Source organism: Aythya marila (genome assembly GCF_965140915.1).
Source record: "Aythya marila genome assembly, chromosome: 1".
In the NCBI taxonomy this organism is placed as follows: domain Eukaryota; kingdom Metazoa; phylum Chordata; class Aves; order Anseriformes; family Anatidae; genus Aythya; species Aythya marila.
The window spans coordinates 163,067,914-163,089,655 of record NC_139042.1 but is presented as its reverse complement, the minus strand read 5'-3'; the positions used below and the strand labels follow the sequence as shown (position 1 = coordinate 163,089,655).

The 21,742-nt window shown below is 41.8% G+C and overlaps 2 protein-coding genes across 7 annotated transcripts; both read right to left on the bottom strand.

Moving 5' to 3' along the window:
• Window positions 1–9,922: 9,922 nt before the first annotated feature.
• Window positions 9,923–13,597, bottom strand: LOC309876897 (single-pass membrane and coiled-coil domain-containing protein 3-like). Of its 2 annotated transcripts, none has more exons than XM_082757760.1 (2): window positions 13,480–13,597; window positions 9,923–11,525 (listed from the first exon to the last, which is right to left on the bottom strand). In XM_082757760.1, the coding sequence occupies exon 2, from the start codon at window positions 11,506–11,508 to the stop codon at window positions 10,831–10,833; it is 678 nt and encodes a 225-aa protein (XP_082613886.1). In that variant the 5' UTR covers window positions 11,509–11,525; window positions 13,480–13,597; the 3' UTR covers window positions 9,923–10,830. The 2 variants fall into 2 exon arrangements, with proteins under 2 accessions (XP_082613886.1, XP_082613885.1); XM_082757759.1 differs by having other exon boundaries at window positions 9,923–11,522; window positions 13,480–13,588.
• Window positions 13,598–13,678: 81 nt separating this feature from the next.
• Window positions 13,679–21,059, bottom strand: ART4 (ADP-ribosyltransferase 4 (inactive) (Dombrock blood group)). Of its 5 annotated transcripts, none has more exons than XM_082756610.1 (5): window positions 20,573–21,059; window positions 18,647–19,373; window positions 16,425–17,802; window positions 15,431–15,991; window positions 13,679–14,220 (listed from the first exon to the last, which is right to left on the bottom strand). In XM_082756610.1, exons 1-3 carry the CDS (start codon window positions 20,645–20,647, stop codon window positions 17,711–17,713), a joined length of 894 nt encoding a protein of 297 aa, XP_082612736.1. In that variant the 5' UTR covers window positions 20,648–21,059; the 3' UTR covers window positions 13,679–14,220; window positions 15,431–15,991; window positions 16,425–17,710. The 5 variants fall into 5 exon arrangements, with proteins under 5 accessions (XP_082612736.1, XP_082612737.1, XP_082612738.1 ...); XM_082756611.1 differs by having other exon boundaries at window positions 15,468–15,991; XM_082756612.1 differs by lacking the exon at window positions 13,679–14,220 and having other exon boundaries at window positions 15,331–15,991; window positions 16,425–17,585; window positions 17,687–17,802.
• Window positions 21,060–21,742: the final 683 nt, after the last annotated feature.

Here is a 21,742-nt window from a genome sequence, read left to right as displayed (position 1 = left end):
CACCTATACATATTCATTACCTATCCCCGCCTTCCCTCGCTTCTCATGCTAATTAGCCTTTTGGCACCTTGCGCCTGCGTAGAGCCTTCCAAGAATTGTGGGCAGGGGTCTTTGGGACGTGGGCAGGGGTCTTTGGGAGGAAGACCCCGAGTCTTCCTCACAGTGTACTTTTCACCTTTGGTCAGGAATCTGCTGAATTGGCAGGTTTCTTAATTGCAAGAGCTGGTTGTTGCTAATTCTTCCATTTGTTGTATCTTTATAATGAATTCCAATGTCCAGTTTTGAGATTTATAGTCCTTACGTTTGTTTCTCTGTCCGTCTGCCGCTTCCTTATCATGAGTTCCAGTGTCTTGTTTCGAGATATACAGTCCATGTCTGGGGATTGTCCTTGCCTCCCCAATACCTCCCCAATACCTCCTTAATCAATCCCCCCTTTTCTTTTCCCATGCAAATTCTTTTGCATCAGATACTTTCATTATTTACAGTAACACAACAAAGCAGTCATCTAAACAACATGCACACAAATATTCCTAACACTACTAATACGATTAGAGCAATGAATACTTGTTTCAACCATTGGAAATTGGGCAACCAGGAGGTTAACTTATTCCATAGTTCACTAAAACTCCATGAAAGATCATCTTTACTGATCTCATGTAGGATCCTGGTCTGCTTCCATATTTCTTCCAGGTCGGTAGAGATCCTTCCACTCTGATCTACATACACACAACAACTTGTGTTTATTACTGTACAGACTCCCCCTTGAGTGGCCAGTAACAAGTCTAGGGTCATCCGATTTTGTAATACTACCTGTGATAAACTAGATATCTCTTCTTGTTGAGCCTTTATAGCATCCAGAATTTTGTTTTCTAACTTCTCTATAATTGCAGAAATATTAACTATTGCCTTTTCCAATTCACTCACTCCTAACCATGTGATAAACCATCACACAAAACTATGAAAAGGGGTGTGTCTCTCTACCAATGTATTGTTAATTTTTCATCTGATTCTCCGGATATGATTTCTCAGGTAACCTCGAGGCACTACATCATGTACTGTCATATTGGGGACTACCGCTCCAAGAGTGCAAGTTCCCTTCCAATTCTCAGGCAAGACCTTACGGGCTGTATCATTGCATAGCCAATACCACCCTTTTCCTTCTGGAACTGTCCAGCTGGTTGAATTTGCCCAGCCGCTAGTCGTACTAATATCAATTGTTCAATTACAAGATGTCTGATTTCCCACATAAGTAGTATCCGTATTTATACAATGCTGTTTTCCTATACCCTTAGGCGGGTTACACCTTTGTACACATACATAATAGGATTCTAACGGCATGAAGCTACTCACTTCTAGTTCCAAAACTGCTTAATATTTTCGACCCCAAGATGTGTTTTCCCACAAATTAGTCCAAGATAAGTTTGCAGGCAATGGAATCCAGATTAACGATACACCCTTATTCCCATGCTGTGGCAGATGGGTGCATACCCAACAGTTCGTCTTATTAGTTACTTGAGAAATTGTTTGTATTAAGGTCAGGTGTAAGTTCTCATCCCAAGTTGCCCACCCCGAATCCGAGAACCGCACCCCTGCAATCATTAGGATCTGGAAAACCGTAATTTTGTTGGTCCAATTGGAGTGGTGGTCTATATCCTCGCCGGGACCTTCTTCACCCTTGAATTGTGGATCCAAGCTGCTTGCTTCTTAATCTTAATGGCGGTGTGTGTTTTCAGTAATACTTGGTATGGTTCCGTCCACTTTCCTTCCATTTTTCCTGTAGGGGTTGTCCTGAAAAAGTCTTTATATATATATAATCCCCGAGCTTAAAGGGGTGGATTGGTTGATCCAACCCTCTAGCCCTGGTCCCTAAAACAAATTTATGTACTTTATTTAATTGTTTCTGAAGTTCAGTTATATAAGCATATAAATATTCTGATCCTAACTGCGTTAGGTCCTCTCCACTAAATAGAAATTGCTATGGCCTTCCATATAAGATTTTGAAGGGACTCAAATTCCCTTTTATTCTAGGTTTAACTCTAATTCCAAGTAATGCTAAAGGGAGGGATTGAGGCCATGACAAATTAGCTTCTTATCCAATTTTAGCTATTTATTGTTTAATTAAATGGTTCATTTTTTCTACCTGTCCACTTGCCTGTGGTCTATAAGGAGTATGCAGTTGCCAATCTATCTTTAGAATCTTACTTATCTGTCCTACCACTTGTGCACAAAAATGTGAAACTCTATCAGAAGACATTGCTACTAGAATCCCAAAGCATGGTATTATTTCATTTAACAAGACTTTAACCACTTCTCTTGCTTTGTTTGTTCGACAGGGAAAGGCTTCAGGCCTTCCTGAAAACATGTCAGTCAGAACCAGTAATAATGATACCCCCCTTTTCTAGGGAGTTCTGAAAAATCAATTTGCCACTGTTGCCCCAAATAATTTCCTTTACCAATTATTCCAAATTTTATTCTATTCTTGGTATTGGGGTTACTGTGTAAGCAAATGCTACATTGTTGAGTCCCACTAATGTCTGACTCAGGCTCTTATGCAGTGTGCCAGCTCCCCAATACGTTTTATTGTGTTCTGTAAGAACTATGGGCCATGTCAAACTAGAGGGTATTACTATGTGGTTATCTTTTAAATATACTCATCCATCTGGTTTCATTTTACCTTTCAAATCTTCAATTAATTTTAAGTCTTCTTTTGTATAATTTGGATATAGTTTGGATTTTACTGTCTGGTATCAAAGACAATGCCTTCACCTCAGTTATTTCAGCTGCCTGCTTAGCCTCTGCCAATCGATTTCCAATTTCAAAATCGGTGTTCCCCTTTTGGTGTCCCTGACAATGCATGATAGCTACTTTTTCTGGTTGTTTTACAGCCTCTAACAATTTTAAAATTTCTTCAGCATACTTTATGTGTTTTCACTGAGCGGTCAGCAATCCATGTTCTTTCCAAATTGCTCCATGAGCATGTACCACGCCGAATGTATATTTAGAATCTGTCCAAATATTTACCCTTTTTCCCGCTGCCAGTTCCAATGCTCTCGTGAGAGCAACTATCTCCGCCTTTTGAGCTGATGTTCCAGGGGGTAAAGGCTTAGACTCGATTACCTGCTGAGTAGTTGTTATAGCATATCCAGCTTTACGTTGTCTTTGCGTAACAAAACTGCTCCCATCCGTGAACCAAGTTTCTTCCGCATCTTCCATAGGCTCCTCCTTAAGGTCTGGTCGGCTGGAATACACAGTCTCTATAGTTTCTAAACAATCGTGAATCACAGGTTGTGCCGGAGCATCACTAAGAAAAGAGGCTAGATTCACAATATTAGTTATCACAATTTCCACGTTGTCCTGTTCTACCAATATTGCTTGATATTTCAAAATCATCAATTCTTGTTTAAGTTGTTTAAAGACTTTTTGTGCTTCTCCAGTCCAGACTAACTTTGACTGGTTAATCTTTATCAATTCACATAGAGGCTTTACCAATAGCCCATAATTATAAATCCAAAGGCGACACCAACCTGTCATTCCTAAAAAGGTTTGTAGCTCCTTTACCATTTGAGGTTCTGGAGTCCGGCAAATGACTTCCTTATGTTCAGTTCCTAGTTCTCGTTGTCCTTCCGAAATTTCAAATCCCAGATAGGTCACACTTTGTTGAGCCAGCTGGACTTTCTGTCAAGAGACTTGATATCCATTTAAACCCAGAAAATTAAGACGACTTATAGTCCATTGAATACAACTCCCTTTAGTCTCGGTAGCTATTAAGAGATCATCTACATATTGTAACAAAGCACCTTCAGTGTCCGGAGGCATCCATGTTTCGAGTTCCCTTGCTAATTGGTTTCCAAAAATAGTGGGGCTATTCTTGAATCCTTGAGGTAGTAATGTCCACGTAAGCTGCGTCTTTCTGCCTGAATCGGGATTTTCCCATTCAAAGGCGAATAGGTTTTGGCTTTCTGTGGCTAAGCCTAGGCAGAAGAAGGCATCTTTTAAATCCAGTACGGTAAACCAGACTTGACTATTCTTTAATTTAGTCAGCAAAGTATAAGGGTTTGCCACTACTGGATGTATATGCTCAGTGATTTTATTTATGGCCCTCAAATCCTGAACTAGCCTATAGCTTTTTCATCTGCCTTTTTAATTGGCAATATGGGTGCATTGTATTCTGATTCGCATTCAATAATCTACACTGTAAAAATTTATTAATTATCTCTTTAATTCCTTTCCTATCTTCTATCCTCAAAGGATATTACTTAACCTTAACGGGTTTCTCTCCTGGCTTTAATTTAATAATTATTAAGGTCACATTTTTAGCTCTTTCAGGGGTTTCAGTAGCCCAAACTCCTGGACATACTTGATCTGTGATCTCTAAAGGTATTTCACTTTTAGGGTCAGTTTGTATTAGTGCCAAGCTTAACATATTTGTTAGTTGTTCTTCTCCTATACTTAATTCCATTTTCCCTTTTTCAAAGACAATTTCTGCTCCTACTTGCTCTAATAAATCTCTACCTAAGAGTGCCCATGAGGAGTTAGGCATATATAAAAATCTGTGTATGCCCCATTGTTTCCCTAACTTGTACTTCAAAGGATCACAAAAATAAGCCTTTTCAGTTACACCTTGTCCTGGTTTCAGTTAGAACAGAGTTAATTTTCTTCCTAGTAGCTGGTACAATGCTGTGTTTTGGCTTAGGATGAGAAGAGTGCTGATAACACCCCGATGTTTTAATTGTTAAAGAGCAGTGCTTATACCAAGCCAAGGACATCACAGCCTTTTGCCCTGTCCTGCCAACAGGCAGGCTGGGGGTGCAGTAAGAGCTGGGAGGGGACAGACCCAGGACAGGTGACCCAAACCAGCCAGAGGGGTATTCCATACCATCTGACGTCAGGCTAAACAATATATAGGGGTGGCTAGCCGGGGGGAGGGGGCCGGACTGCTCGGGGTTAGGCTGGGCATCGGTCAGCGGGTGGTGAGCAATTGCATTGTGCATCACTTGTTTGTACACATTATTAGTAGTGGTACTATTATCATCATTGTATTATTATTATTATTATTATTATTATTATTATTATTATTATTATTATTATTATTATTATTATTTTGTCTTATTAAACTGTCTTTATCTCAACTCACGGGCTTCACTTTCCATTTCTCTCCCCCGTCCCAGAGAGGGAGGGGGAGGGTGAGCGAACAGCTGTGTGGTGTTTAGCTGCCGGCCGGGTTAAACCACGACACATCTTTTACCCTAACATAATAATTCTGTGAAGGCATTAATGCTTGATTTAGAACTGAATATGTTGCCCCATATCAATACGAAATTTCACTTCCATTCCTCCCCTAGCTTCATTATAACCAGTGGAGGATCCGCTAGGGTAGATTCCCCAAGTCCCCATTATTCCTGTTGAAATCAGGGGTCGATTACCCTAGGAAAAGGCTAGTCAATTTGTCCTCCAAAGCCAGGTCCAAACCGTTTTGTTTTATTTATTTATTTATTTATTTATTTATTTTCATTACATTTCGGAGTTGGTCCAAAAATTCCATAGGGGTTTCTTTTAGACCTTGTTGGAAGCATATTCTCAATTCCCAATTCATCCAGGTTTTAGTATTTACTTAACCGTTCATAATTTTCAGGATGATTCGGGTCTTAGTGGGGGTCGGTCAGGGGAATGCAATTGTCCACAGTTCCCTGAGCGGTCCCATCGGCAATCTGAGCTCGCACATGAACTCAGGTTTTTTAAGAGTTAACTGCTTTTCTGTTTCTGTGACAACTCTCTCAGACCCATTGTGGTCCCTTTGCCCCAAAGGGCTAACACCCCTGATTTTAAGATCTCTGCCTCGGGCAGAGGCAGAACTATTATCATTCCTACATCCTCTTTCCCTGCTCATTCAACTTCAAACATCTTTAACACTTTCAACAACCCTTTCAACACTTCCTTTATCTTTCTCCAGCCTGTACTTCTCTAATGCCATCATCAAAGGCTCAGTCAGGGGCCAACTTAATTCTGTACCTTTTCCCACCAAGATGCTGAAACATCAGTATACAACATTTCATCCTGTTCTGCTTCTCCAAAAACAACACTAACTGTAGCAAAATATTATAGTTTAAAGTTCCATTTAGGGGCCACTTTTCTCCACATTCCAGCTTATAAAGTGGCCACCACTGATTACGATATTTTATCAATGTTTTCCTGTTCACACTTCCACCGGCAGATCCTCCAATATCCTTCCAGTGACTTAAAACACATCCTAACACACTTTTCTTTAAAATTTCACTGCTTGTTTGCCCCCCCATTTTCCAGTTTACACTTTCAGAATACACATGTTACTTACAAAAGCGTATCACAAAACGTATCACTCACAAAAATACGGGCACGCAATATCTTTCAGTGGCGATGTCACAAAGCTACTATTACCAGCAATATTGCTAAAATCACAATAACAATAGTCAGAGTCAAATTCCACATGCGATAAGTCAGAAAACCGAACTGTGTAACACCGTAACGATCTCTCTCTTATAACAATGCCACGAACCTACTATTACCACCAGAAAAATAGCCAAAATCACAGTAACAATAACCAAAGTTAAATACCATACTCCATGAGTCAGAAAACCGAAATAGACAACACAATTCCAGATGGACCTTAAAGCGAGCTCTTTCCTTAAGGTCCCCAAATATACTTTTGGTGCTTACCACAAAGTATATACCAAACACTGCCTCACAGAAGATCACCTTCTGACTTACAGACAGTTCCAGATACAGATGGACCCCAAGGTCCCCAGATATACTTGTGGTACTAACCACAAAGTATATACCAAATACTGTCCTGCAGAAGTCACCTTCCGACTTACTGGACAGTCCCAGATGACCGGTCTACCAGAAAACCAAACCAGAATAAAGAATATACTCACTTACAATGATGGGGTCCTTGTCTGCCTCCGCAGTGATCCGGTGAGTCGAGGAGTCCCTCCGGGAAATCCCGGGGGTACCCTAGGGAGTCCTGTCCCCAGCGGGTCCTGCGGTCCGGCAGAGAGGTTGTCCCATCTGGGTCGCCAGATTGATTCAAAGATCGAAGCCGAAATTCCTTTAAGTGGTATATTCTTTATTGCAGCGCTGGATGCACGGGGGATCTCTCCACCTATCGTGCATACCCAAAGCGGAAAGCAGTCTTGAATTTATACAATCAATCTATCAATATTCTACAAGCACCTATACATATTCATTACCTATCCCCGCCTTCCCTCGCTTCTCATGCTAATTAGCCTTTTGGCACCTTGCGCCTGCGTAGAGCCTTCCAAGAATTGTGGGCAGGGGTCTTTGGGACGTGGGCAGGGGTCTTTGGGAGGAAGACCCCGAGTCTTCCTCACAGTGTACTTTTCACCTTTGGTCAGGAATCTGCTGAATTGGCAGGTTTCTTAATTGCAAGAGCTGGTTGTTGCTAATTCTTCCATTTGTTGTATCTTTATAATGAATTCCAATGTCCAGTTTTGAGATTTATAGTCCTTACGTTTGTTTCTCTGTCCGTCTGCCGCTTCCTTATCATGAGTTCCAGTGTCTTGTTTCGAGATATACAGTCCATGTCTGGGGATTGTCCTTGCCTCCCCAATACCTCCCCAATACCTCCTTAATCACTGTGTTGCTGCTGCTGTTGTTGTGATGTCTCCTCAGACTCTGAGTCGTCTTCCTCCTCCTCCTCCTCTTCCGAATATTCCTCCACTTCTCTCCCTTCTTCTGGAATTTCCTGACCTGGAAACGAGATGTATTTACAAAATTGGTCCACAGGTAATAACTTTGATCACAAAAAAAATGATCACACAAAATAAGAAGGAAAAAACAAAAATTAAGAAAATCACACTAAAGAAAACCGATGACATTTAAATTACTACATTGAAAATAAAAATAAAAAGCAAGCACGGATTTAGATAGCTCTGCTTTCCTACGGGAGCTGAAGCTTCTGCTAACAAACTTGAACTGCAGCTATTTGATAAGTCTGTGGGAGTCTGGAGCAGCTGTAGCTGCATTCTCCCAGGAGTGACTGCTGACCCAGAGCTGATGTGGAGTGTGATATTGCCCCATACTTCTCACTTGCCATATACTTCTGTCACTCAGAGAAGTAGCACCAGGAGTCTAGAGGAGAAGAGCCAGCAGCCTGGCCTCAGACTGGTTATGATACCCATGGAAGATCAAGTGTAAGACTGATTAGAGGACTAGGAAAAGCAGGCAAGTATATCCTGTTTGGAGGGACAGTGTTTCAGTAACCTAGCAGAAGCAGAGAGGTGAACTCATTCTGCCCTGCTGGCCTCTCTCATTTAGCCAGTTGGATGCATGCTGCACTGAGTTCAAGAACAAAGTAAAAATAAAACAGAACTGTCAGTAACACAAGCAAATCCCATGATTTTCTTATTGCTGGAGCTGGGGGAAAGAGTTTGGGAAGGTCTTAAGGAGATCAGTGTTTTGTGTGTGTTTTTTTTTCACCTCAAAACTGCCTCATGGGGCTGGAAGGTGCCATACACATCCTTCTGTGAGGTCATGGGTGCCTGCCCCACCTCGCTCAGGATTCCGGCCTACCTCATAAGCAGAAAAGGCTGCAGACCATCAGCCTCCAGCACCACCAACATCTTCCAACATCTCATGGACATAACACCTTAACACCTGCTTTTTCAGGGAAGATGTCTTTCTTTTAAGACCACCAGAAACAAAGATCTATCAAAAGGTAAATACAAATTGCGTGGATTTATGACCTTCATTCCATGTCCTTCCTCCCCCAAACTGCTTAGCATTTATTTTCAAAATGCCTGAAAAGTGCAATAGATTGGTTTTTATTTGGCTCCACTATTCTCCTACGGCAGTGATTAGCAATCTCACAGGCACGTACCGAGCTTGTGCTTTTTCTTCCTAAATTAGAATGTACATTTGCACATAGAAAGTGAGCAGGAACCAGGAATTCCTGCCTCTCCAGCACTCAAAGTATTGCTGCTTCTGCTGATCGCTCGCCTCTAAACAAATACCCCTAAACTGAGTGCCATGTGGGTCAGGAGCAAGGAGAAGTCATGTCTTATAGAAACTAGCTGTTTCAGGTCACCATGTCACCACAAACATTGTGTCTAGGTAAGGAAATGCTTTTTGTCTCCTCTGAATTGCCTCTCCTGAGCCACATCGCCCAGTCTGCAGCTTGTGCTGGTCCCTGGTTTTCATTCCAGCCCTGGCCTCTGAGCCCCCTAAGCTCCCGAGCTCTGGGCTTTGTCCCTAGCGGCTGTGAGAGCTGCTCGAGAGCCAGCAGCTGCATTCCCATTGCCATCTAGTGGCTTCCTCGCAGATGAACACAAAAGAAAAAGGAGTCGGAAGATAATGGTTTAGAATGGGAATCGTAGGAGGCTGGCTGGGGGGGGGGAGGGTGGAATAGTTAAGAAGACAATGGAATGGAGAGCTTCTTTGATGTAATCTCACACGTCTCTTTATTTTCACAGGCACGGTCTAGCTATTAAAATAAACGTATAATATTGAATATTAACAAGTACGTATGAATTTGAGTATGCTTCTAGTATGGGGGGAGCTGGTACTCAAAATGGATCTATACATTCTACTGACTGTAATTTTACTAGATTAATCGATCATGGAGACAAACAAGAATTGATAAACTGCATGTATAATGAAGATTTTAATCTTTTTCACGATTTGGTTTGAGATCGATCTTTGTGACAACAACAACAACAACAACAAAAAAAAGTATATGAAAGAGAGCTCTTAAAATAGATATTTTTTATTATTTTTTTTCTTCAAAGATCAAAACAAAAAAAAGGCATTCTACGCAAATCAGAGCTTGACAGCAAACCATGTTCTTCTAGCTTTCTCTTTAAAATCTGCAAAATAAGGACATTTGAGAGCACACTGCAAAAAGAAGAATCTGTGCATGTTCTTGGCAGTCCCCCATTGGTGGCTTGTAAAGGACTTGAAAACAAATTCAGCACATTAATAGGGCTGTAATCCTACCAACCCTTGTTTAAGTGCATAGTGCCATGTCAATAAACAGAGCAGCAGCTGTGCACAGAAATGTTCACCTGTGGGTGAGCAGGAGCAGGGCAATACCGAGCATGAGAGGTTACTCACAGTCAGACACGCCTGCTGCTCTACAGCTGCTTTCCCTCAACTGTGGGGCAAGGTTGTGTGTGTTTGGCTGTAGGCCCATGATTTTCTTATCTGTTAATCTGCTGGCATTAGATTTTATTTAAAGATCTCTGGCTGGCTCCTCAGGCAGGAATGGGACAGGAAATGTGCTTCAGCTAGTCCTTGTAATCGCTTCTGTGAACAGGGAATTGAGCCTATCAGATTTAGAACAAATCCACGTTAAGAGAGTTTAGCAACTGCACCTGTTGTGATGAACCATCTAGATGAGGATATGGAATGCTTTGTTGAAATAATTGTCTCCCATCATGATGTCATTTTGACAAAGCAACTCGGTAAGAGAAAAATCACACCTTCTCACCGCTACTGTTTCAGCAGTGAATATTATTGTCACCACTACTAATAACGTTTCAAGGTTATCTACAATGCATTCTGGAAAACAGCTGAAAAGGTGCCAAGTAGTTAAACTGTTGCCTCCCAGGAGCACCTTTAAGCCAGTTCACTATCAACATATTTCTGTGCCAGTTCTCTGATCTGACACATCTATCTTTTCTCTGCTGCCACTAATAAGAAAAAATAATAATAATAATAATAAAAAAATCCAAAGTTCATCTACTGTAATGAAACAAACAAACAAACAAACAAAAATATCTGCAGGAGTAGCTGCTGCAGTCATTGTCACAGCAGGAAAGAGAACACTGACTTCTTTCACTGAACCTGGTGTCTGACTGAGGAAGTCACTTCATGTATGGCACGCTGGTATTTTTCTGAGGCTTCTTTAAACTCAGCCAGATGCTCCTCATAGCTTCTCACGGCAGCCAGGAGCTGATTCCTCTCCACAGCTCCCAGAATGGCATGCAGGATCATTTCAATGCCGAGCCCAAGAATGGTGATGCTGATTCCCCCAAGAACGGATGCCCCGATCTGGGCAAGGAGGCTGACGAGTTTGCTAACAGTGAGAGTTATAAGGTTGGAGCCAATTAGCTTGATAGCTACCATCCCAGCTGTAGAAGTTGCTTCTCCGAGAATGATGGAAAAAACTCTATGGGCTATTGCAAGTTTCTCCAGTTCAGGCTCTTTGATGTCATACAGCTTCTGGTATAGCACAGGCTCTAGCTTCTCCTTCATGTCACTATCAATCTTCTGCACCTGACGCTGAATCTCACTCATCGCTTGAATGATAATGTCACAGTTTTCCTTGACAGTGCTGCTCTCTCTCATCTTGATGTGGCTAATAGTACATCCCAGGTGTGTATTCAGAACTCCAGCCAGCTCATTTGTTGCGTGGAAATTCATGGACATGCAGTCAAGCAATTCCTGGTGCAGATGGATCAATTCTTGTCGTCTCTTGGGGTTATCTGGATAAAGGAGGTCACTCAGCGCCATTCCTCAGAAGTCAGCTACTTCAAGAGATCAAAGAAAGTTCTCACTGTTTACACCCATAGTCCCAGCCCTTAAAAAGCAGTGAAATGTAAGCTGCTTTGTCCCTGCCCCACCGATTCTTTTTATACTCAGCAAATCAAATCCCAAAACATAGCTTGTAAATCTAGAAATCTTAAACATTGATTCATATCATTAGCCAAATGATTGCAAAAGGACCTTATGAGACATGAGAGCAACAAAAACAGCTAACAAACATGTAATTAGCATATTGTTACAATGAGCATGGGTCTTTCTTCACCTAGGAAACTGCAGATGGTAGAAGCCGAACTCGTTTACTAAAAAACAGAACAAGCTCATCTAGTCAGCAAAGTCTAAAATAAGCTGTGGAAATGAAAGGCCTGTTACCGAGGCACTTTTGTATCAGCCTATTTTTTTCAGTCAGTGGCATCTAATTTTTAAATGACTGTGATGATTGGTGGAGCGCGCACAGTCTGTACCAGTGTAAGGGTGTTTAAAGCCACTCCTTGCATTTAAGAGGAAATGTTACCATATAAGACATTTGTGTGCATGCTAATCAACTCACATTTGGGAATTCAAAGAGAACGGCAAAATTATCTATCCCAAACACATCCTAACCTATTGCACCTTACACACAGCTCCAACTGTGTTTTCTTCCCTGATATTTAGTCCCTTTTCCCTCATTGATTCTTTCTTCAATATTCCTAATCACATCCCCTTCTAATGCTGTCATTGAATCCCCGTTGTTTTTTCACTGGTGAATGTCAAGCATTACCTGCCTGGCAAGATACGGCGTCCAAAGTGACTGAGTTATCAGTGATTGTGGAGTTACTTCTCATCTCTAAGCTTCTATAATCAACCCCGTGCCACTTTCTCTTAACCCATCACCAGCTGCAAAGTAAAAATGCTTTAGCATGATTTTGACTTAGATGCGTGCATCTTACATTGCAACAGGGGCAGATTATGGAGGAGTAGGATGACTGGTTTCTTGTTGGTACTTTCATTTTCTCAACCCTTTTATTGCAAATCTGGGCCAACTTCATGCGTTACTTTGTGTTTTTCCAAGATAAGTCCTTTCTTGCTCTTGGTGCCTACACACCACAGCTATAGGTACAAATAGTTGTGTGTAGGAGACTAGCTAGATTTTTCTTCTTAAAAGATTCATTTGTGTCATTTTGGTCCTCTGGAGTTCTTGCGTTATCTGCTAACTGCAAATCAACTGGCACTGACCCAGCTGTATTTCACTAAACACACCCTCCCCAACAAGATCACTGTAGAAACAGAATGATTTCAGCAGTCCTCTAGACAGCTTTTAGTCTCAGCTTTGAAATACAAACCAGTCTGAAGGGATATTTTTTCCACAGTGTTTTGCACAGCAGTGTACATTTCTTTCAGCCGCTTACCTTGCATCTCTGTTAAGAGAATAAACTCTTTAACTCATCTTTCTTCAAGCTGGAGCAAGCAAAGTTCGTATACAGTAAAAGTTTGTGATTTTCAGGAGACATAAAACCCTGCCAGTATAATTTCATATCAGCTCTGCCTCTGGGATGTTGGTGGCGTGCTCTCTGACTCAGTGTTATGTTAATCCTTTCCACTCCAGTGACGTTTTGTTGAAAGGCCATTTGTTTATGCTCATTTGCAGAAATTGAGAAGAAAAAATATTCCAAAAGGAACGGCACATCAGTGAACATTTTACATACTAGAAAGCTGTGGAAGAGACTTGGAACATCTATTCTGTCTGAATCATTCTTTCATCTTCCTGTGACTGCTGTTGATTTTATGTCCTTTAAACCTAAAACAGCCTCTTACTCTTCACATTAACACTTTTTCCAATTTTTACATTTGTTTTCTACAGTTAGGCAGACACCACATATATCTCTGTATTTCTGCTTATTTCTCGAGCTCCCCAGAGATTTTTCCCAGAGGATTTTCTAGTTAAACATTTAGACTGCCTACCTGTTTTTGCCTGAGTGCTCCTGCAATCGGATGAATGCGTACAGGACAGTGATCTCATCCTCTTTCCCCTGTGTTCCTCTGGTGGTTTCCAGCAGCATCTGATGAGTTAGGAATCCAGAGCTGGGCTTCAGCTGGGTCCTGTTGCCTGCCTGTTTGTCATCAATTTTATTATGTGATGTTTACCCTGATTTTTCTCATTTTCTCCCTCGTTTCCCCTTCCTTCCAATTTTAACTCAGTTTATTTGATGCTACCTCAAAATTGTTATTTCCTCCTAAGGCCACCTGTTCCTGAAGAGAATAAGTACAGCATGAATGTGTCTGCCTATGACAGAGGTACCTTCACAGGTACCTGCAGCCAGGGCTGGAAGGGGAAGGTATTACTTGCTGATCTCAGGATATAAAACATGTTGGGAAGCACTTTTCATTTGTATGGGTACAAGATTTGGTTTCCTATAGGGATTTATACATTTTTATTTCTGTTTTTGAAATAATGAATTGTTGTCATGACTGGTTTTGTACACCTGTGAATTATGGAAGAAAAGTTGAACAGTCCCACATAAATACAAAAAACCAGCACTGACAGTGAAATCAGTACAGGCTTCATGTGTGCCAGCAAAACAAAATCTTGTAGTTCTGCATTCATCCAGGTTAGACTTCTTCCAAGCTCTGATCCTTCAAAAGATGGGCCTCCTGCCCACAGGCATCTGGTTGCCAGTGTTGTCTCCTCAGGAGAGAGTGGTTCTAAGATGAAAGCGCAAGATAAAGCATAAAATGAGTAAACTGCAATTTCCAGCTTCTTTTCCCATGAAAAAATGAGCTATTGTAGTCAACCCAGAAATAGAGTACCAAACCCCACTTGTTTTCGGAGCTGTAGAGAGGAGCCAAGGCAAGGAGAATGTTTTTCACTTCCACCTCTCAAGGAATGCTTGCAATGTCTAGCCACTGTGTGAACTGACAGACACGGGTCACTTCACAGCAAGCACTAGCCTGAGAAAAAACACTGCATTGCTCAGCCTTCAATTGCTTTGCCTGTTGCATGTAGATGACTCACGCATTTGACTCTGCTGTGTCCATTCCCCCTCCCCAGAATACATTTAATTCTGTGCAGACCCCCCAGTACATACAAACCAAAGGGTTCTATTTCTAAGGACGATGTAAAGTAGATTGTTTGATAGGACTTCCATACATTCACCAATAACATCAAAAAGGAGAGAATAATTCATTTACACTACTTCTGTTGCTTTTCAGATGACATGCTGAAGGTCAGATCTGTAATTCCTGCATCCACAAGAATAACTACACTAGCAGCTGTTTACACCACATTTTGCTGGCCTGCTTGGTAAGACCCCTTCAGAGGCTAACAAAGAGCCTTTTCTAACTCTGAACGCCTGGAGGGAGGGTCAGGTAGTTTGATAATTTGTAATACTAGTTTCAGAAATGTAACATTCTAGATGAAAATATTTTCACTCCCCCACCCATCCACCCTTCCCTGTCTCCTGGATTTCTTCTGTTTCCTTTTCAGAGCCAAACCCTCACTCCGGAAATGTTAGCCTGCCTCGGTCTTCAGAGTGATAAAGAAAGGATCTTTACAGCCTGCGAGAATCTGTATGACTTAGTATACATCTGTGTCTCTTCAACCAATATAATATACAAAATCCTCAATCATTATCTTGGCACTGAATTCCCCATCTTGGTAGTAAAAGAAAACTTTAGCATTAAAGAGAATCTGCAGCTCCTGATCAATGCTTTGAAAGAGATGAAAGCCACAATGGGATATGATAAAGATGAATACATAGACCCATCATTTTATTCTAGAATGTCTCAGTCCATGGACACCTTGCAGGACAATGTGGCACCAGTACAATGCCATTATAAAAATTATAGTTTTGCTGTAAGAAGCCTGGTGTATATATATGTTGGAATGAGTTTACAAACAGATAATTTCCCTGACACAGTAGAGGCTGCTGTTCATCAGTTACTGAGTTCACCTGCTTTATCCCTCCATGTATCAGAACTTCTCTTGGACTATGCTGATATCGCTAAGATGCTGCAACAAAATGAGCCACCAAGCACCACGGTAAGCAGATCCTCCTCAGGTGAAACATCACAACAGCTCAGACTTTGTTCTCTACCCTCCTCCTCTTTAATTTTCATACGGACCCTCCTTCGAGGACAGAGAACCATAAAGAAAAGCCTGGAAACAGCAGCTGACTACTTAGAGGAGGCTTGTAGAGTGCTGAAGCCACCTTGTGAAGCATTCCATAGCTGCGCTAGAAGGCTGGATTCCTGCGTCCCAGCAATAGCAGAACACATGTACTGATGTGTTAGAAGTTCATCTTGATTCCTTTAACCCTCGATGGAAAGTTTGAGGAAAGTTTGAGCATGTCCGTACAACACATATCTGCAGCAGCTGCTTCTGGTTCTCTCTGTAGTTCTTTCTGAAATCTGTACTTCGTATCTCCGAGCATTTAGGCGTCAAAATAAAGTTCTGTTGGTAAACTATTTGAAGTCACTGGTAAAGCAAAAACAACAAAAATGTGGTGTGAAATATAAATACAAAATAAGCTTATAGTAAAATAGTTCTGTATTAAATCTGTTCTAACTGTGTGGACAAATACGCCTCAGGATTTCAGGAGCAGTAGTTCAGCTGGACAGAACATGCTACTACATATCAGACGATGATGGTCTCTGCCATTGCATATGCCTAAATCTGGTACCTGCAATGCTGATACTCAAGCTACTCCTTTTAGTCTACCCAAAACAAACAAACAACCAAACAAAAAAAAAGACCCCCACATTCCTTAGGTATCTACATTTCTAATGCTCAGGTGCCTGAAGTTCTGCACTCCTTGCCACAGGATTTCCAAGGGAATGGCACCTCCAAGCTTTCATGGAGCTGCTCAGAGAGTAAAGCAGTTCACCCAGGTGCTTTTGAATATCCTTACCTTTAACTAATAAGCTGGTCAGCGACTTGTGCAGTCCTCTTATATTCAGATCTCATTTGGATCACTAACTTGTTGCTTACCACTTTGGAGAGGTGATGGTGAACACAGCTTCCTGCCAAGTTCACGGGTGACTGAGAGGTGTTACCACTCAGGGGTCATTTATGAAACATATCAGTGAGTTTCAGTTCAATTATCTGGTGACTCCACTGCAAAGTTAAATCACCACAGCTGGTCTCCTGACCATAGCCTCAGCCCAGGCCCAAGGGGTGAGGAACCACGGGTGAAGAAGTAGGGTAGGCATATTGGAAGGGGGATTTTGCAGGCAGAAAATGTTCTTTATCTTTTCCACATTGTTATGTTTTGGGGATGGAAGAACTTCATAGCTGCTCCAGTTTGGGCATCTAAGGCCCCAAAACTGGTAAGTAGACACGTAGAAGTTCAACCCTCAACATTAGTCATTGCAGAGCATTGAAGCAAAAAGACAAGTAAATACATTTCAGTCACATCCAACAACCATGAAGAGAGCAGTGGGTTCCACAGGCTCTCCTTCATTTCAATGTATAATAACCAACGGATATTCATCAGCCACTAGAGGACAGTTATGAACACATCACCTGCCTGACTTTTTCAAAAGAAATGCTAAAGGCAAACATAGAACCTGAAGACAGGCCTGACACCTCCTGTGACCCTCTGCTGCTAAGTTCACGTCTCAAGGAAGATTTATGCTTCTGTCCTCTACGTGTGAGATGTAGACAGTCAGTTTGAGATGAGAGCTATCAGATGGCTTTGGTGTGTGGGATCATGTACTGGGGAAAGGCTGCTGTGCTGCTGCCATAGCCTTGGCTGTCTCCTGGGACACAGCACTTACAGGAGATATGTAAGGAAGCACACTTACCCACCACAGTCTACCACCATGGTGCCTTCTCCATCACACAGCCAGATGCTCTCTCACTAAAAACAAAGTTACTAAGAGATCTGTAAAAATGTTGTTAAAGTCATGTGTGTCTTTCCTGAATGCCCAAGGGACAAACTACCTACAGTGAATGATGTCACCGCCATGCTCTTCATTAAGGCCATAGATAAATGCCCTTCTGTCTGAATGAGTCCAGGGAGTGTCTGCTTTGATGAGCTAGGCTGAATGACCCAGTTTCATTTGGAGAGCTGCAGCTGAAAGCAAAGGAAGTGATGAACCTTCTCTAACAACAGTAACTCCAGCAACTGATTTCCTGTCTATTTTTCTGTCTTGATAATCAAATGCATACATCTGGATGTAGCTGGAGAATCAGTCATTGCTTAGCCAAGCACAAGAAAACTCCAACTACACCGGTAAGAACAGCAGAGGCAGAGGCAGTAGAACCACTGTTCTTGATTCTTGAAGCTGAAAAAAAGTGAAGAGAGCAGTCATTTAGGCCTCCTTCATCTAATCAGAGCTTCCTGCCCTTGCTAACACAGCATTTGCCCCAAAGAGACACCTTCTCCAGTCTACCTACTATTCTGGCTTAGGGCAAAAATTCTCATTCCTGAATGATTGTTTTGTACCCAGAGGATGAATTGACACACTGTTTTCCAAACAGACAAAAGCAGGTGTCCCATATTGGTGGAGGACTCTTAGAAGAACAGAGCTGTGGAACAGACCTAATGTGGTCTTCCAGCACAGAATAGTTACCTCTGTAGCCAAGAAATTGACAGAATGTGCTTTTCCAGTCAGCACCTCTCCTCTCTTCTGCCACAGGAGAGAGAACAGGACTAAAGCAACAGTAGTTTTGTTTATATTTACCTGAGCTTGCCAGAATAGTGGTGGATCAAAGTCCAGTGTAATCCTGAGCCCTGCAGTGTAGCTGCCTTGCAAGCCACCAGAATAATACCTGAATTCAGGCTGCCTGCAAATCTCATCTGCCATTGCAATAGGGATGCTGGGGTCCCAGCACATGTATCCTGCAACATTCTTGCAATGGTAGATGGGATAAGTGGACGCCGAAAAGAACCCTGAGATCTGTTAGGTAGCGGGTGGATTAATCATCAGTGAGCTGTAGGGTCTCACAGGTTTCATGACAAATGGGTGAAAACTAGGTCATGTGGCTCTCACAAGCAAACACAGGAGGTAGGCTACAGATTGGACATTGTGTGTGGCCCTGTATATGTACAGCTGATGAGGGCTGATTGGGGTACTTGAGAACAGACTGTCCTGCATCCCACCTGCCCAAAGGGACGATATGCAGTACCTTCCAAGAGCTGGCAGTGGTACTTGCTGAAATTCCCCACAGAATGCAGGTGCAGCCGGTTGCCATACTCTGTCCGGAAGAAGTTTTTGACAACGAACACCTCATAAGGGGGAATGAGGACTTCCTTCTCAGATGTGTAGTAAGAAAAGCCTTGCAGAGCTGCTCCCAGGCAAGTTGTCACTGTGAACAAAGTTTCATTTCCAAACTTCTGGGCTTCATTCCAGAGGCGAGATGTAGAGGTGAAACGGCCAAATCTCACTCTTCTGCCTACCATGGCTTCAATATGTAAGTCTTTTACACCCCTATGCACTCGGTAGCACTTATGTTTCCTCATGTTCTCCTTGCTGCTCTGCCATTGCTTCACTATCTGGATAGCAGTCGTTAGGTAAAAGTGAAAATATTTGAAACTGAAGTTGTGTCTGTACTGCTCTGGAGAGCTTCCTGCTGTGGATGTGGCCCAGTTCAGCTGAGAGTGCAGGGAAGAATTCATGGTGTAAGCCATGAGGACTATGGCGTGACTCTCCTGCATTTCCCTTAAGAGACCTACAGGGCTCTTTAACAAAGCCTCCTGAGCCTTCTTCCAAAGACTGAAATAGTTTTTATTAGCAGCTATTTCCTTATGGAAATAGTCTCCTCTCTCCAGTTCTTCCATCACCTGCTCTCTGCACCCCAGGTACTGATCGTCAAAGGAATGTAGAGCCATATCCATCATAAGTTGGGACACAGACTGCAAATCAAAAAAAAAATAATAATAATAAAAATGAAGGCTAGCATCAGAATTATGATTTTTTTATGTATATCTGTAGATGCAAGACAGGTTTTTCCCTACCGCCTCTTTTATTTTTTTTCAATACTGGCACAAACAAACACACCAGGCAGGCATCTTCAACAAGCCCTTGCTGAGCAACAGCAGGTCAAAGCCCCACCTCAGGCAAATGCCAACCAGAATGCTAGAGTTCTTATTTTATGGCAGTCATTAACATTAAAAACTTCAGAAGATACATTAAAAACTTCAGAGAGCAAGGGGATAGAGACAATAAGACTGACCCATAATCCATGTATTTCAATATTCTGTTTATGAATATTAAGTGGTTTTGAAGAGAGAAAGAACGAACAACACAGTATTCTGGGGTGGTGAAACCTACACACATCTCAGGGGTGAATTTCTTCTTTCTGTCTTATAATACCTCTTGGACATGTTCTGGCTCCAGAGCGTAATGTTCAACAAAGACAATATAGTAGTACTGTGCCAGGACTTTTACTTATCCAGTTTCTTTCAATAAGGCCAGCTGGACTTGTCATGTAAATAAACATTAAAAACACAAGTAAGGATTTAAATAGAAGGATGTTATAAGAGGAAAATAATTTATAATATAATCTGTGAAACACCGCACTAATTTTCTGTTTTTAGTATTTTTAATTAATAAAAACCCTGTGCAATAACACCTAAGAAATGGTATGTTTGATGACAGCTCTTTTCCCTTTTTGATCTCTTAGTGGGCTAGTCAAGTACTATAGCCAGTTGATAGTTGAACTCTGCAAGTAGATACTCACTTCATCTCAAGTATTCATCCTAGACACATAACTAAATTGGTAGCTTTCTCTGAAGTTAGAATGGCCCATAAACTATAGAGGGATTCATTTTATTTCTTCACAGTACTGTAATTTCTCTGAGGGGGAGCTAAAAGACACTTTCAAGGAATAGGGCAATATGGTCACTGCCTATCCAACAACACACTGTTGTTGTCAGAGTCTCAGATGAAACAGGCTGGAAAAGGAGAGGAGCAGTTCTATGAGACCCAATCCAATGCTCCTTAAAAAAATCATACTTAACATTTATTTAAAAAAAAAAAAAAAAAAGTTTTTATTTCAGTGGGATAAGTGATTTCACCATTTCAAACAAAGTACGATGTTTACCCCTCTTACCAGTCTTTGCAAGGAGATCAGCAACAGAAGGCTGGCCAGCAGATGTACTGACATCCTAGAGTCCACCCAAGACATTATAAAGAACGTTGAGCTGAAGCAGAGAACACCTGCATCTGTTTCTTTTCCTTTTTTCTTGAATTCTGAAGTTTCTAATTTGCACTCACATTTTTGTGACAATTCTTCAACCAAGGATTGTTTGGTAGATTCTTAAAGCAATTCAGAGGTCATTAATCAATCCAGACAGGTAGAAGTGGAGCCATAATCCATAGGAAAGGGTCTAGAAGCATTGAGACCTCATGAGTTGTTTCTTCACTCCAACTTTAGCTGGTGTAGATGCCCTTTGCCTTGATATTGCTTTTAATTCTAAGGTATCTTGCACTCTTGTTCTTGCAAAGAGGAAGAAAACTCTGACTTGGATAAGTCTAAGAGAGTTCTTTCCTGAGGACTGTATGTGAAGATGAGGTGGGGAGTACTCCCTACCTAAGAGCATAAAAAGTCCCCTTAATGAAGTGCTGAGCTCTGATAAAGCCAACACAGAAATGCATGGTAGGTTGGGATCCCATCTGGAAGCAGAGATAACATAACTGTCACACTCCTCCTTAGTTCCTCCCAGTTCCTAATAGTGTGCTACCAATCCTCCATTCATATCACTACAGAGTGGCCCCTTGTTGAACTGTTTAAATGGGTACGCTCAGAATAAGGGCATAAATCCATATTCTACACCAAGACTAATCCCTCTCTACTGGCCACTTTCCGGTTATTCTTCCAATCAAAGGGCAATGAGCTACCCACATGCAAAGACCCATGGCCTCTGACAATATTTCTGCACAGAAAAACAGCAAAAAGGAGTCATCAGGGCCTCATTCTGTGACACAGAGAATTGAAGCTTGCTTTTCATTACCTGATAGTGATAGGTTGGTCAGAGAGATTTTGAAGAGAGGCACCTGCAGTCATAGTGTGATTCCATGGGAAAGGCAGCACCTGTGCAGCTGCTTGTTTTCTGTGGACAGAGAGCATTTGCTGAAATAGCATGAGGGATGACAAAAAGGTCTCATACTGGGTTGCCTAAACATGATCTATAACACTGCACTAACTGATTCTGATTCTGAGTGACAGTATCTGCAGCCACTGGTGGCATAAGATGACATGAAAGATGATGCAAAAGTTGGA